The sequence below is a fragment of the Arachis ipaensis genome, chromosome B5 (assembly GCF_059453495.1).
Source record: "Arachis ipaensis isolate K30076 ecotype BB chromosome B5, ASM5945349v1, whole genome shotgun sequence".
Classification (NCBI taxonomy): domain Eukaryota; kingdom Viridiplantae; phylum Streptophyta; class Magnoliopsida; order Fabales; family Fabaceae; genus Arachis; species Arachis ipaensis.
In genome coordinates this window covers 157,165,431-157,182,352 of record NC_142440.1, presented here as the reverse complement: position 1 = coordinate 157,182,352, position 16,922 = coordinate 157,165,431, and the positions used below count along the sequence as shown (strand labels likewise).

At 29.5% G+C, this 16,922-nt stretch overlaps 1 protein-coding gene across 1 annotated transcript; it reads left to right on the top strand.

The window, feature by feature from the left end:
• Positions 1-256: 256 nt before the first annotated feature.
• Positions 257-2,736, top strand: LOC107644776 (BAG family molecular chaperone regulator 2). Its single transcript, XM_016348704.3, has 5 exons — positions 257-572; positions 724-1,223; positions 1,365-1,621; positions 1,737-1,883; positions 1,979-2,736. Exons 2-5 carry the CDS (start codon positions 992-994, stop codon positions 2,387-2,389), a joined length of 1,047 nt encoding a protein of 348 aa, XP_016204190.1. The 5' UTR covers positions 257-572; positions 724-991; the 3' UTR covers positions 2,390-2,736.
• The last annotated feature ends 14,186 nt before the right edge of the window (positions 2,737-16,922 follow it).

The window sequence follows — 16,922 nt, the reverse complement described above, 5'->3', positions numbered from 1 at the left end:
AAATAGATAACTTTTTTAATTTATCAAATACAAAATAATTTATATTTTTTAAAATTACAAACAGCTTTAAAAAAAATTTGACCGAACCAACCATTACTTTCATTAGATGTTCCATAACAATAACAAAAACAAAAAGAATAATTGATCCCGTTAAATTACACGATATTCCAAGTGCAATCATTAAAAAAAAAAAGTAAAATTATATGAATTAAATAATTCAATGTTAGTATATATAAGAAGGTCACAAGGTGCCAGCATACTTAGCTGGCCACTCGTTTTTTTATTCAACAACATTTTTCTTTCTTTTTTTTTTACAATTTTTTTCTTTCCTCTCTCTCTCTCTCCCTTCAATTTCTCCAGGAAGAATCAATTCCTCCTCATTGCAATTGTTTTCAACTTGCCATTGATTTAAGGAGGAGGGAAAAAAAATAAAGCTTGTTCTCTCTCTCTCTCTCTTTCTCTCTCTTATGTTCTTAGTTCATATTATGGTGGAAAATTCCCATGACTCTGAAGTTTGATGAACCACATTTTTGTGTGTAAAGATCTTTGCTTTGAGCTTCAGTGATTAATGGGTTGGTGCTGTTCTTCCTTATAAGCCATTCATAACTGAAAAAAGAATAAAAAATCTGCAACTTTATCTTTGTTCTCTCTCTATATATATATTGAAGCTGAAACCTTTTGTTGTTTTTTTGTGTCTTTATCTCTCTCTCTCTTTCGCTGTAGGCGTGTTTGTCGGAGTTGGACTTTGGTGGAATGCTGGGGTCAGAGTTGGGTTCTGAGACATGTTCTATCAGCTCTTTGCTGTGAATTGTGTCGCTGAGTTATATAATTTGTTTCACGGGTTCTGAACTGTGAACTGAAGAAGAATCTCACTTCTTCTTCTCTGAGATCTAAAAAGAACAACAGCAATAACCTTATCTTGCTTTGTTTCTTGCTTTGTTTGGATTCATTGATTAACCAGACACCAAAAAAAGAGAGAATAGTGAGAAAGATGATGAGGATGAGGAATGGTGAGAGTAACAGCAACAAGACAAATGGATTAATGGTGAGCAATGGTGGTGAGGCTGGTTCCAAGGAGTGGGAGATGAGGCCAGGTGGAATGCTTGTTCAGATGCGAACTGCTGACTCGGATCGGAACTCAGTTCCTCCACCGACAATTAGAGTTAGAGTCAAGTACAATTCAATTTACCATGAAGTCAACATTAATTCTCAAGCTACATTTGGTAACTCTCTTTATCATTCTCTATTTCCTTCAATAAGTATCTGTTATTTTGAATTTTGATAGTACAATTGTTACCAAATACATTGATCTACAAACTAGTTTTGAAAATTCATTGTGTGTTTTTTGTTGTTGGTGGTGGCAGGGGAATTGAAGAAAATGCTTTCAGGATCAACTGGTTTACATCACCAAGATCAGAAGCTGTTTTATAAGGACAAGGAGAGGGATTCAAAGGCTTTCCTTGACATGGTTGGGGTGAAGGACAAGTCAAAAATGGTGTTGAAGGAGGATCCTATTAGCCAAGAGAAGAGGTTCTTGGAGCTGAGGAAGAATGCTAAGATGGAGAAAGCTGCAAAATCTATCTCTGAAATCAGCTTGGATGTAGATAGGCTTGCAGGAAGGGTATGTGCTTTTCTTTGATTATTCTTATTCTTATTGTGAGGTGTTGGATTGGAAATGTATTAATGCTTTGAGTAGCTGTGAAACTGATTATTATTAGTGTTTTGGAATTGATTAGGTGTCTGCTTTTGAAACAATAATCAACAAAGGTGGGAAAGTTGCTGAAACAGATGTTAGTGGTCTTATTGAGTTATTGATGAATCAATTGCTCAAATTGGATGGTATTACAGCTGATGGGGATGTCAAATTGCAAAGAAAAATGCAGGTATGCATTTGATATCATATATACATCAACCATGCTATGCTACGTGGACACCAAAATCAGTCATCATTTGCCTTAAAACATTTTTCATTTTGTAGGTGAAAAGAGTTCAAAAGTATGTTGAGACTTTGGACATGCTCAAAGTTAAGAATTCAGTGCCAAACAGCAATGGAGATCATGGTCCTCCTCCTAAGCATTCAAATGGTCAAAGACTTGCACCAATTCAAGAGCAACCACAGCAGCAAACACATTCAAATGGGAATCATATGTTAATACCAATTGATGAGGAGGAACAAGAAGCAACACCAAGGAACACAAATGGTCACTTTCAGAAGCAACAACATGAAAACCAATCAACAAGGCATTCTTCTACCTCAGGAGTAGTAGTCACCACTCAATGGGAGACATTTGATTCTGCCCCTCCATTGATCCCTGTGCCATCATCAACCTCAGTGACCAATAACAATAATTCAGGTCACCAAAAGTTCAATTGGGATATCTTCAACTAAAAAAGTAAAAATTCAAAAAAGAAAAGTTACCATAGCAGCACTAGTTTGCAAAATTGTGTGCATGTGATTTGGGTTTGCCTCTTCCACTATTGGAGTATTGTTATATTATTACCTACTTACATTCTTTTCTGTATTTAGATTTGTTTAGCAACCCCTCTCTATAATCATGTCATTTACTTCAGAAAATAAAATGGGGTTGCTATTGATAGTGATTAATTACCATAAGGAAAAAAAAAAATTGTTCCCACTCTGTGATCTTGGTGTTCATCACCTAATTCATTCACCAAATGTATTGGTCTATTTTTGATGGATATATATAAAAATATTATCAATATGTGTATTTGTAACTTTATGCCATTGGACAAATTTAGGATTATTCAACCATCAACATCCTAAGTTGTGCTTTTGCTTTCTTTCCATTCATCTCCATCTCAATTGGTTGAAGCATGTCCATCATTCTTCTGGGGCTATGCTCTATTTCTTGCTGAAGCAAGCAGCATTTATTAGTAAATGAAATAATAACAAAATTTTCAGTACCTTGCTTCATGTGGGGGCTACAAAAAGTTATGCCAAATAATAATAATAAAAAGACTAGCATATAAGAAATTGTTAGTATTATCTCATCTGTAATAAAATAACTAATCCCTCCAATGATAAGAAGCCAAGTACAAAAAGCATGGAAGATGAAATCATAACTTTGTAGTAGAAAATTAAAACCATACTACATATAATAATAAATTAGTAATCCAATTAAACTTTTAAATCATGCTATATTAGCACAAGACATTCCTGATTTAGAAACCTTCCTTCTTTGGCCTCAAGCAAAGGGTATGAGTGAACAATAAGATTGTCATATTCTGCTAAGTTTTCTGTTATGCAATGCTATGTGGTTATGATTATATAATGCCTATAATGATAAGCATAAGGTAGTAGAAGATATAGTAACATTGGTACTAGAAAACATGTATACTATAAATCAGAGAGCAATGATGGTAACATACATAATGTTGGAGAAAGCAATCCACCAAGGGTATGCCATCTGTTACATATGATCATATATTTTTTTGTAATAAAGTACATTCATTCATTCATTCATAAGGCTCATAACTTTTTGAGGGCATCAATGTGCCTTGCCATTGAGGTTGGGTATGTTTGTTTATTTTGGTATGTAAAGTTGAGTTTGGTGATTGAATCAGTGAAACTTGCACAATAATTTATGCAACAAAGTTTCCCACGGAGGAGGGTTGAGTCATTACTACTAGTTTTGTTAACATTGTAGTGAAAGTCTTTGAGTTCTTTTTTATTTATTTATTTGTTTTCTTTTCCATCAATGGTAGGGAGGTTTTAACTATTACTTATTCTGGTAGATTTTTTGAGACTTCTTATGGTTTGAATTCGTTTAATTGAATGAAATAATATCATATTGTTATATTAATAATTTTTTACTAATTAGTGCATTATTAAAAATTTAAATACATATTCAATATATTAAAATGTTAAATTTTTATTTTCTGAATGCAAATTTGTTTTCATGATACATAAATAGGATTAGTGATCGGGTTTTGAAATCAACGGGTAATCGGGTTCAATCCGAACCAAAACGAAGACTTTTGTTACTGATCGGTTCAAATATCGATTCTAGGGTGCGAAACCTGAACCAACTCGTGAATCCAATCATATATTAATTAAATAAAAAAAAATAAAAAATATGGCTTTTAGTGAGTTTTGCAACTCGTAACCCTAACATTTTAAAAACTAGACAAATATTTCTATTGCCTTTTTGTATTTAGCTTCTAATGTTTGGATTTTAATGTGTTTATTTTATTTTAGCTTCTTTGAAAGATTATTCACTAGACTTTTGTATTTAGCTTCTAATATTTCTATTGCACTTTTGTATTTTCATTAGACAAAGATTATTCACTATTAATATGTTTGGATTTTAATGAGTTTAGTTTTTAATGTATTTAGTGTTTAACATGTTTGGATTATTTCTATTGATGTTACACGTTTATTGTACTTGTTGAATTTTTAAGATAATTTTTTTTTTTTTATAAATTTCAAAGTCATCGGGTACCCAATTATCCGAACCGAACTAATTCATTTTTAATCGGTTTGGTTTAGTTCGGGTACATATACAAAAAAACGTAAATCCAAACCAAACCGAACCAATTATATTTTGATCGGTTTGATTCTAATTTTACCTTAAATCCGAACCAAATCGACCCGTGTTCATCCCTAAACTTTATTTAGTAATATACAAACACATAACTTGTAATTTAAATATATGCAAAAAAAAAAGTGTACTTTTCATAAATGTTAATTTGATTAAAAATTAATTTAAAGTGTAACTTTTTAGTCCAAATTTATAAGAGAATAATATAGGGTATATTTTAGAAATAAAAGAGAGGAAGCATAATTATGATTATTTCTAAAGGAGGTTCAATTATTTCTTTCATGAACTTCTACTAAATACTAATGAATAATGATGATGAAGTGCATGGTTTTGTGAACAATTGTCGCTAACATGTCGCTTTCAGATTAATATCGGTATCTCATCTAAATACTCAAAAGTTTTAATTATGAAAAATACCAAAAGAAATGAATGTATTGAATATTGTTTTTATATTACATGATATATATACTTGTCCTATTTACTTTCTTTGTTCTTAATATTATATATATTTAAAGAATAAAAACTTCTCAATTTATTCTTCTTAACTAGTTTCTAGCAAAATTCTTGAAATGAAAAAAAAAAAAAAAAACCTGACATATAATTTAATTTGTTTGATCATATGACAGAAGAGCAGTGATGAGTGTCAAACCATCAATAATGGAAAGCGTGCAAAATGAACAGAATCAACCAAATATATTGAAGCCATTTCAATTCGTTTCAGCTACAAGTTGCGGTAATGTTATGTTATGTTATTTTCAAAGTTATGAAAAATCCACAAAAAAATTAGGACCAAGTTCCGTTAATTTCTGAAAATGTTATTAATTATTGAGTTGGATGAATCTGAACCAAGTAGCTAAAGACAATTCTTATTAGGGGCATAGATACATGTATCCACTGATCACTTCTCTACATTTTATTCTTCATTCAATCGGAGAATAATTTCAACAATATTAAATATTTTTATGTTGCTATCATCATGAGATTCATAATTCAAGAGACAATAATACTTATTGATTTATAATTTTGTATATATTCATTATTGATTTTTATTTTTTACATCTATTTTTAATTTTTTATCACATGAAAATCATAATAACAAAAAGAGATGGAACCAAGCATAGATGTGTGTAGCATTTTATTTGGGCCTTAGAGAGAAATGGGCTATCGCGGCCCGAATAAAAGCCCATTAATAGTATCAAGAACAATATGTATTGTTATATGTAAATGGTCCATAGATTTAACCTTAAATATTACCCACCCAACTTTTAGTTTTTGGATAATACCCATTAATCTCACCTTAAAAGATCTGTCCAAAAAAGAAACCTCACCTTAAAAGAGTTTTTTGTTCGCAAAATATATATGTTGAGAAAATGAACAACGAATAATGATGAGATTAAACCCAAATGAGTCTGAAACTCTGAATAGAAGGAGCACGATCAAAATCTGATTAGGCCCAAAAGGAAATTCTGATTCTCATTCCCATTTTAGCCCATAAAAATATCACACAACAAATGATTGTGAATTAACCCACCCCCCAAAAATAAAATAAATGAATAAATTAACTACAAACCAATATAAGCCAAAAAAAAAAAAAACCAACCATTGTTGACAAAAAAAAAAAAAAATCTAAAGATGTTAACGAAAGATTAAAAAATGCAAAAAAAAAACTATATATATATATATATATATATATATATATATATATATATATATATATATATATATATTAGAAACAAATTTTAGAGACAAGATTTTGATATAAATTTTTATAATTATTATTAAAAAAAAATATTGTGAATGATTATATATTTTTAAAAATAAAAAAAATTTAGAGATTAAACTTTGTTTTGAATTTTTGTGTGCACCTTATAAATATTTGTTGTCACAAAAATTTAGATCTGTTAAATACGAAATTTTTTTATCACTTATAAAAAATATTATATTTATTGATTATTTTTATCATATTTTAAAATTATTTAAAGACTGTTTTATTAATAATATTTTTTAAGAATTTTTTTGTCAACGCATGAATCTTTTGGTTACCAAATTAATAATTATGATAGTGATATATTTGAGTAAAATGTATAAGGAATTTAAGTTTATTAGAAAAAGAAGTAGGATATTGGTTGCTTGATCATTAATTGCCAACAAATAGCACTTGGCATTTCCGAAAGTGAAAGGATCAAACATGTGCATTCCCTCTTAAAAAGTCTACATATGCATTTTGCCGCTGGTATTTCTGACATACATATATCCACTTGCATTTATTTGATTATTCTAAAGTCTCCAATTATATTATTATGCTCAATCTGGTGGCTAAACAAACTGCTTACCAATGTTGTTTTCATTTCCAATTATCATATTGTAATTTTATTTATTTATTTATATTAAAAAAAATTTCAGTTAAGTGATATATAAGTAGAATAACCCGGTAATAAAGGTTAGATACTTGCAACAAATGACAAAAATAAATAAATAAATAAATAAATAAATTTCACCACATATTTATTATATATAATCTAAAAATTAGAAAAGCAGTAAATATAGTCATGAACTCATAAAATAATTTGTCCCAAAAACTCAAACGGTTAAAAAAAATAAATTATTATATTTTCAAACGTCTAAACAAGAGTCTCTTTTTTAGTATGAAGATAAATTCTCTTTTTCTCTCTTTTTATCTTATACTAAATTTTTTTTAGAATTAACAAATATAAAATTATACATTTTATGATTATAAAAATTTTAATATCACGTCATAAAATTAATTATTTCTAGAATTCAAACTGATAAAAAAATATATAAATAATTATATTTCTACAAATATTCTTCTATGTTCAAAACAATAACCTCTCTATCAATTGATTTAAGTAGATGATGAAAGAAAATGATAAGATATATATGTGTAGTGGAAAGGGTGCATGCATTGCTTGGTGTCTACGAGGCAGTAAAATTGGTGAAGTTAACTTTCCGTTTGTGGGAAGAGTCAGCAATAATAATATTCCTATTTTCTTTATTTTCATCACTCGTCACAATCTGTGTGATGCCCTATTTTCTTGTCAATAATTAGGCTATCACAATAATTTGCAAAACTATTCTACTACAACATCATATATACTACTGATTTGCAATTGTCCGAAAATGAAATATCACAATGTACTGTGCAAAGTCCTTATCCAAAACCAATATCACTACCAAATCCATCATCATTTTCAAAACTCTTGTATTATTGTAATTAAAATAAATTATATATTATATACAATCTAATTAATCTCAGAAAATCTCAAGTTAATTTAATTTACTCTTATCTATTTTTAAAAAGATGTTAAGCGTTAACATCTTAAATACAAATATCATATTATTTTTGCGGTTTAAAAAAATCGTCGCTAAAGATTTAATTACGTTTTATTTTAGAAAAGGTGGAAACTCAGGTGCAGTCGACTTTACGTAAAATTGATAATTGATAGTCGTTAGATGATTTGACTGATTTGACTAAATTTTTATCTAGCGGCTCTCAATTCTCAACTTCACATGAAATCGACTGCATATGAGTTTTCACCTTAGAATAATTATCCAACCATCGCTATAGTGATAGTAGCGTGTTTAGTTTAGCCGTTACAAATTAAAGTTCCAGATCATAGTTTAGGTAAACACTATTTGGGATTTGGAATAATACTAACCCTACACTATAGTAGGATTATTAGAGATATATTTGGTGCTGGTCACTTTGATATATAATAGAATTATTTGATCCTAACTAGTGATATATTGATGGAGACTGCCATACTATATCTGCGGCTGCTATAGTTGTGCAAGTGGCATGGCATGGAGCCTTTTCATTATTTTAATTCAGACATATACAAATGCATTTTAATTTTTAGTGTATATATCTGTTAGTTTTATGTCAAATTATTTTCGTCATTTTTTATAATAGGTATTATAGTTATTTTTTATAAAAAATAATATTAATTTAAATCAATTTAAGATTTGATTCACCATTTTTCAATTAAATTAATTTGTCTAGCCTAATTTTGACAAAAATAACACGATTTAATTGATTATATGTATTAAATTTTAATTATTAAAAAATATTTTTATAAAAAGACGTTTTCAGCGTCTTTACCTAAGTGGCTCCCTATTATTAATACATTAATTTAAATGACCTTAAAAATTCTAACAAACTTTCCCCAATGAAGCCCCATGTTATGGGGAGTGGGAAGAGCTTGCTCTCCAACATTTTGAATTTGAAACTTCTTCAATATTAGAATACTCCTAAGTCCTAATTGAATCATTATAGCTATTTGTTTTCTTGGATATGAAGTAACCGGTAATGATGTTTTCTTTATTTAATGGTGGTTTTGAACCAAATGAATATGGAGAGGTCAAAATAAACTTATTACTAGGTCTCACTTTACAGATGAAGTTTTTCAATGCATGGTTCAATGTTTTTTCATAGTATATATGAAACAATGTTAAATTCTTTTAAATAAATAACAACAACAAAAGGATAATCATCCCATGTGTAGAGCAAATTAGAATGAAATTTAAGTTTATATTCACAGATAGGATAAGATATTATTATTAATGCATAAGATTCCACTATTGATATCAATTCCTATCCAATGCTATAAACAAATTGCACATAAAAATTAAACAGAATTCTTAATATTAAATCTTATCATGCCACCCCCAATCATGGTACTAACTGGGCTGATCATGACTAACTAGTGGATTCAAATTTGTATCCCATAATAATAATATACGAATTTAATTTTGATATATGGATTGATACAATTGTGCAATGATATCTATTTTTTTTAATTATATTTAAGCAATAACAGTAAAATATAGTTATTTTTGTTTTTAATATGATATTATGTATTTTGATATATATAAAAAGGAAAAATATATGGAACCAACTCCAAATTGGTAAAAAATGGAACAACTTAATTAATTATAAATATAGTAATTAGTTTTATTTATTTATGATTTAAAATATTAGTTATTAAATATTTTATCATATTCAAATTAGGAGAAGATACGTTTAGTATCATTACAACGTGAATGATAGAAACTGATTCAATTAGCTTCATTCTCTTCACCTTGCTTCCCTCTCCAAATGCTTAAAACATGATAAATCAGAAAATAGATTCAGAACAATCCAATTTATAAAGAAAAGAAATATCTTAATACCTAGCATAAGCACCATCCACGTAGAGATTTTGGTTTCACGTAGAGATTTTAGATTCACCCAGAAGTATTTGGCTGATTTTTGGCTGGTATCCTCTTGATTCCTAGCATTGTTGATATAAAACAATGTATCAAAATTAAATTCATAATATATATAAAAACTTCTAGCCGAAACACCAAATTAAAAGTTTCAATCATGTCGTAAAGAAAGTATAAAAGCGTGTGTTATAGATAGCTAATTATGTAAATAAAATAAAATAAAATAGCTGGTCACAAAATTCAAAGGTGCACTGCACTAGCAGCAAAGGTTTCACATGTAAGCCATTCACGAACTCCATTTGTGTGTGTCACTTTCAGTAGTAACACATAACCAAGTTGACACGGAATCATGGATTATTACCAAAAATAAAGAATTTTCTTTGGATGCTCAAATTTTATTTTTGTATTATATCATGATTCATTTTACTATTGTTTTTTTTATACTATTAAAGTAGGTATAAATGTACGAACGAAGAAGTAATGAAAGAAAAAAGCTAACTAGATCTTGAACCTTTTTCGTTCTCGAGGAACCATTGAATGTTGACCAAAGAATAATAAGTTTGGTTAATTCAAAGGGATATGAACGTGTATAAATTTGCGTAGGCAAAATTTGTCTGCAAGGGGGGAGCCACTACCTATGTTGTTGCCACTAACCCCGTAATGGGGTCACTTTTCCTCAAGTTTAATAGTTACATCATTACGAAAATCATGACAATGATGTATATATAGTTCATCATAACTTTATCTATCTACTAGATATATATATATAGTGAGACGCCAACGAAGACAATAGTAATCCTTATTCATAGAGATATATTATTCTATTTCAAAGCCTTATATTCATTTCAATTTTAGTTTAATAAGGATTAAATTTTAGATTTTTAGGTCATAAAATTTTTTTTTTTAAATTTAAGTTGATAAAAAAATATGATGAATGGTCATATTTCTAATAATATCAAATTTAAAGTAATTAAAATAATATTAATTTTAATAAATAAATATTTTTTAATAAAAATTGGTATATCTCTTATTAATTATACAATGAAAACTCAAATATTAAATGTAGTTATTTTTATGTAAAGTTAATAGTTAAAATTATTAGATAATAATTTAATCAAATATGTCAAATCATTTAGCAATTTTTAACTATCAACCTCACATGTGAGTCTTTACTTAATTATTTATTAACACTATATAATTTATTATTTTTGTTTAGATTAGCTTTCCCTTGTTTAACATGTCTATTATATATTAGCAGATATGTTAAAATAAATGCACCATTCTTTTTGCAAAATTTTTATTGTATTTGATATATATTTTTTTACTCAAATTTGTAGAGTATCTAAGAAGATAACGTAAAAAATATTTCCGAACCCATGTTGATAATTCTAATGTGTGTGTATATATATATGTACAAACGAGACATAGACATCTACATATAAGTCAATCTTGCACAAAGTTCTATTATTTTAAAAAAGAACACATATATATACACATAAATAGTGCAAATTAAATGATGTGCTTAAAGTATAAACAAACATTTCTCCTATGAAATGATGAGAGGGTTGATAAATTTAACCATACATGATGAAGGATTAGATATTTTTTCAGGCAAAATGCATTGGGGGTATTATTAGTGGTCCAACCCCCACTGAGAGCGACCATATTACTGGTTTGTAGGAATATGCTTTGTGGCACAAATAGGGATTGGTGTTTAAAGATAATTTAGATTATGTTCATGCTTGTTTTGTTAAGAGTGAACTAATTAAGTAACTTATTAGGGTTTAGGGTGGCGCGGTTCCATGCATCTTTTAACCTTTGATTTGTCACTACTATTGTTGGTCACTATAACCTTTTACAATAATGCATGATGAGAAATTTCAACCTCAATAATAATAATATCCCCATATCTCTCTTAGGCTTTTAGTTTTAGGTACCTATAGCACTAGCATGCATGTGCCATAGTTCTTAAGAAATTCAAACTCTTAATTCCACGGAGCAAGATTGTTTTTTCTACGATGAATTTATGATAGGCTTAGATAATATAATTTCGTCGGTAAAAGCTATTAGCTTGCATTGCATTGCGTGATTGTCGTATTTTTGTTCTATACTTTGCACCTTCATGGAACAAAAGTACAAATCTTTCTTTATTTTAATTCCTAGGTGGGTAAAACACTTCCTATATATATAAAAGGCTAAAAGAACTACTACGTATTGAACTATATCGATGAAATAAACTAGATTTTATGGTTGATTAGGTTTTGGTTGAACGGAGGTCGTCAAGTCATGATTTTAATTATAACTTATTCAAGCATTATGGCTGCTTTATTTGACATTTTGCGTCAATTTTTTTTTTTCTTTGAGGATTTTAGCTAGTGCGCCATATATTTAGTGAAAGTGTTGGTGCTTTTACTTTTATTATTTTGATATAAATTATGTAACTCAACTTAATTTAAATTTTTGAAATAAATAGTATCATCTTATATGGTATTATAATTTATACGGCCCAAGAATTTTTGCACAAAACAAACGTAAATATACTACAGGATTACTGGTAGATAGTGGCAGTTTTCATCCGTCACAAAACATTTAGTAGCAGAATGTCAACCGCTTTCATTTCAAAAAAATTAGTCTTTTGCCATGTTTTTAAAGCGTGCCCAAAAATACGAAAAAGCATAGCGATAGCTTTTTGCCATATTTTTTCACCTATCAGCACGTTTTTGAAAGGGTCACATCCGCAAGCGTGTTGGTTGCTCTATCGTCACGCTTTTGTCGATATATTGTCACGTTTTATTTTTTGCCATGCTTTTATAATCCTGTAGCCACGCTTTTAAAGCATGCCAAAAAAATGGACATACAGCCACACTTTTAGAAACGTGCTCATTGGGTTAGTTTTGGTTACGCTTCAAAAGCGTGCCGATAGGAGAAGTTATGGCTACACTTTTTAGACGTGCTAATAGGAGAAGATATGGCTACGCTTTTTAAGCGTGCCAAGAAGGGAAGATTTTTTACTATGGCCACGTTTTTTGAGCGTGGCCATTGACTCAATTATACGATATGGTAACCCTTTTTAAGTGTGGCTATAAGTTAGGTCAAAATACATATAGCTACACTTTTTTGTGAATCTTTTTAATAAAACATTGTAAAGTTGATATATAATTTTAAAAAGCGTAAGAATTTTAGCATAAAACAAACGTAAATATACTACAAGATTGTCAGTAGATAGTGGCATTTTTCATCCGTCACAACATTTCATAGCAGAATGTCAACCGCTTCAATAAAGCATGGCGCAAAATTATTAGCATCGGTTTTCACAAACTCCTGGATAGCCATACAAAATTATGGTTTTAATCTTTTGACACTATCAATTTTGCTAGAGAGATGATTTTTTATAACTGCCATTAAATCTTATTTAAGCTTTATTTACTGAGGTGAAAACATGGTTCTGGAAAATCGGACCGGACCAGACTGGCCAATCAAATTGTGAATCGACATTATTAACGGTCCGGTTAACCATATAAAACCGTAAATTAAAAAACCGCTAACAAACTGTTGAACCGGTCAGGAACCGGTTGGTCAGACCAGAATCGGAACTGGCCAGTTTGGATTAAACTGTGTCGTTTTGGTTCCCGCGTGCATGACCTTCCTTTCCCTTCCCTTTAGACTTCATTCCAAACACCTAACCTAACAGCTTCTCCCCAAATAAAAAAAAGTTCCCTAGCTTCTCCACCACCGCCGCAAGGACTGCCGCCGTTCGTTGCGCTCAGGCACTACCATCGTCGTCTGGTCGTCCGTGCTTCTTCCTCGAGCTCGGCGCGTCAGTCCCTGGTCTTCATCTACTCCGTTCCCCTCCTGCCGCCGTTAGTCGAGCGCTCAGGCACCATCGTCTTCGTCTGGTCGTCGTGCTCGAAGTCCCCAACCTACCAATTGCAGCTTCTTCCTCGAGCTCGGAGTCTTTCTGCTCTTCATTTGCTCAGCCGCATGTTCTTCCAACCACCACCGTCTTTTGAGTTGTGTTCGTCGCCTAGCCCCTGTCTCCGTCGCAGTTCTACCCCTCTGCTCAGAAGAAAAACCCTTCTACATTTCAATTTTCTTCCTTCGAGTACAGAGAGCAGAAGCTCAACCAAGAAAAAAACCCTAGACTTCAAATATCAGTTCTTAGTTCACTGCTAACTTCTTCTGCATATTTTATTTATGCCATGTTCAATGATTATTTGATTACTGATTATTTGAATGTTGTGTTTTAATTTTTTATTGAATGATTATTTGATTAGTAATGAGCTCTAGTTCTGATGTGTTGCTGTTTTTGTGTGTTGTGATTTTTTATTGAATGAGCTCTGGTTCTGCTGTGTTGCTTTTTTGTCTATTGCTGTGTTGTTGTTTTATGTGTTCTTTATTTTTTATTGACATGCATCTGAGTGAAGTATGCTGTTTTTGAGTTTTAATTTTTTGTTTAAGGTGACTAATTGTTGCTGCTTTTTTAATTTTTGTTGCTGATTGTTCTTGAGATCCTTTGGTTTAATTTCCGAGGAAGTGAGTATGCTATTTTTTATTTTTTATGGTTTAATTTTTGATTGGGATCCTTTGAGAGCTGCTGGTAGTGTGTTGCCTTGTTGATTTCAGCTATGAAATTATGGATGATTAATTGATATTTGGCTGTGCTGCTGCTGTTTTTAACTTTGTGAATGATTTGTTGATTTCAGTCACTCCTCCTTCTCCAACCCTAGCCTTTTTTCAAGCCACTGCCACCGTTCGTCTGTCGATCTCGGCCGCCTTCCCTGCTCTGCAACTCCTGCTCTTTTCCAACTCCTGCTTTCTTATTCTTTTTTCATGGGTTCATTGAAGATAAGATTGGGTTCAATTTTTTTATTTTTATTTATTTTCTAAAGCAGATATAGATATGCTGCAATTTCTTCTAACTCCTATTAGCTAGTTCTGATCCCAGGGTCTTTGTTTGTTCTACCAACAACAGATACTATTTATGTAGTTAGTTACTGCATCCTAAGTAAGCTGAGTTTCTGATTTCCATTCTATCTATTTGTTTAAATATAATGGATGCTGTGATAGTATCATTAGTGAAGCTAGAATTATGTTGCACCTTGTATTTTGTTGTCTATAAGAACAAGGTTATCAAACTCTCGAGTTAATTGGTAAACTCACAACAAGTTTATAAGTTTAGATCCCCTATGTCTACCTTATGAGTTTACATAAATATTTATTTATTTATGTATACAGTGAACCACGGTTACATAGTACTCTAACAATTGGGTTAGCAAAATATTTATTTATTATTTTATTATAAACGGTTTTCTGGTTGAACCACAGTTAGACCGATTAAACTAGTAAAACAGTGACTAAAACGGTTCGATAATCAGTCCGATTTTCAAAACCTTGGCTGAAAATTAACATATGCTACCAAGTCCACTTCATTTAGTAGCGATTTTGCATCAACCGCCACTACATGGAACTGTAACCACCGTTGATATGGCAGGGGTACAAAACCACATTGATTTAGCAATAGTTTAACCTTTTTTATTAAGGTTTTTTTATCCTTAATTTTTTTCTAATATTTTATTAAAACTTTAATCAAATTTGATGGAATTTAATTATATTGTATCGAGTGATTAGGAAACTTGTTAATTGTTATAATTGGGAGGAACATTTACAAAACCTATTTTTAATAGCACCAAGTTGTTTTAATCTCTCTTTTTTTTAATCTTTGAATGTGTTACAAATATTAGCCATAACCCAATTTAAAAGATATTATCTAGGGTATTTATGTATTTAAAACAATTGAAGAAAAAGCTTACCAGATTACAATTTTTTTAAAACACCAGATGCAATTGCAACTTTTTTATTTATATGTAAACCGCGAAACCCTGACACGGATTAGAGTTTGCACGTAAACTGTTACACCCTGTCGCGCTTTATGTTTAGATGCTGCAAGTACATAAATCGCTACACCCTGTAGCGATTTATGAAGGAATGGCATGCATAAAGAAATATGCAAGTTTTTATAAATTTTTTCACTTTATCTTTGATAAATCTTGATACTTGATAGATCTGTGTTTGTACTTTGTTGTGCTTCTTCATATAAATAACAAAAACTAACAATAATTTTTATGTGAGATTTACTGTTTATTTTTCCTCTTTTTTATTTACAATGTGTTGGGTGATTTTGTTTGTTAATGTTCAACTTCTTTAGAGATTCACACTTAAAATAGACAGTAGATTAGTCTATGTTCTCTATTTTAAAATTCCTCAAACTTTTGATTGCAAAAAAATATATTCGTTTGGATTTGCTGCTACCGTATTACATGACCATAGTTTTTGTTTATATAGCTATTTTTATCCGTTGATACTTGATAGGATTGGTTCTATTTTTTTATTGAGTTTAGTAACATTTAGTCATTTAGTATTATATAAAATATCTTCTATATAACGATTTTTTTTTACAATCAAACCACATAATAAAAATAAAAAAAATCTTTTATTATATACAATAAAAAATGTTTGCAGTATGATTTTAATTGATTTGGATCATATTGATTTTATTTTTATTTTTTAATTTAATTTATTTTAATTTAATCAATTTAAAATATTTAAATTATTAGAAAAAAATAATTTAATTTACAAACTTTTAAAATTTTAAACAAAAATAAGAGTAATATTATCATTTCTCAAATTTAATTGAATATTCATATTTTTTAATCTAAAAATTGAATTTAAATAGACAATATTCATATTTTTTACTCATATAACAAGTTTGGTATTGATTTTTTAAATTTTAGAAGTTTTATAATTTAAATTTTATTTATCTAAAACTTGAATATAAATGGATAATACTTACTGATATAGCAATGTTTGGTATAGCAATGTTTTTTTTTTTGGTGACTTGGTATAGCAATGTTTGGTATTACTTTTTAAATTTTAAAACTTTTATAATTTAAATTATATTTATTTATATGTCAAATTATAAATTTTATAATTTTTTAAAATGTTATACTCGTATAATAAATTTGGTATTGATTTAATTTTTTAAATTACCAAATCTTAATTTCAAATTGAACTAAATTAAAAAATAAAATCAAGTCAATATATTTTACGTAAACCGTTACAGAGTCTCGCGGTTTC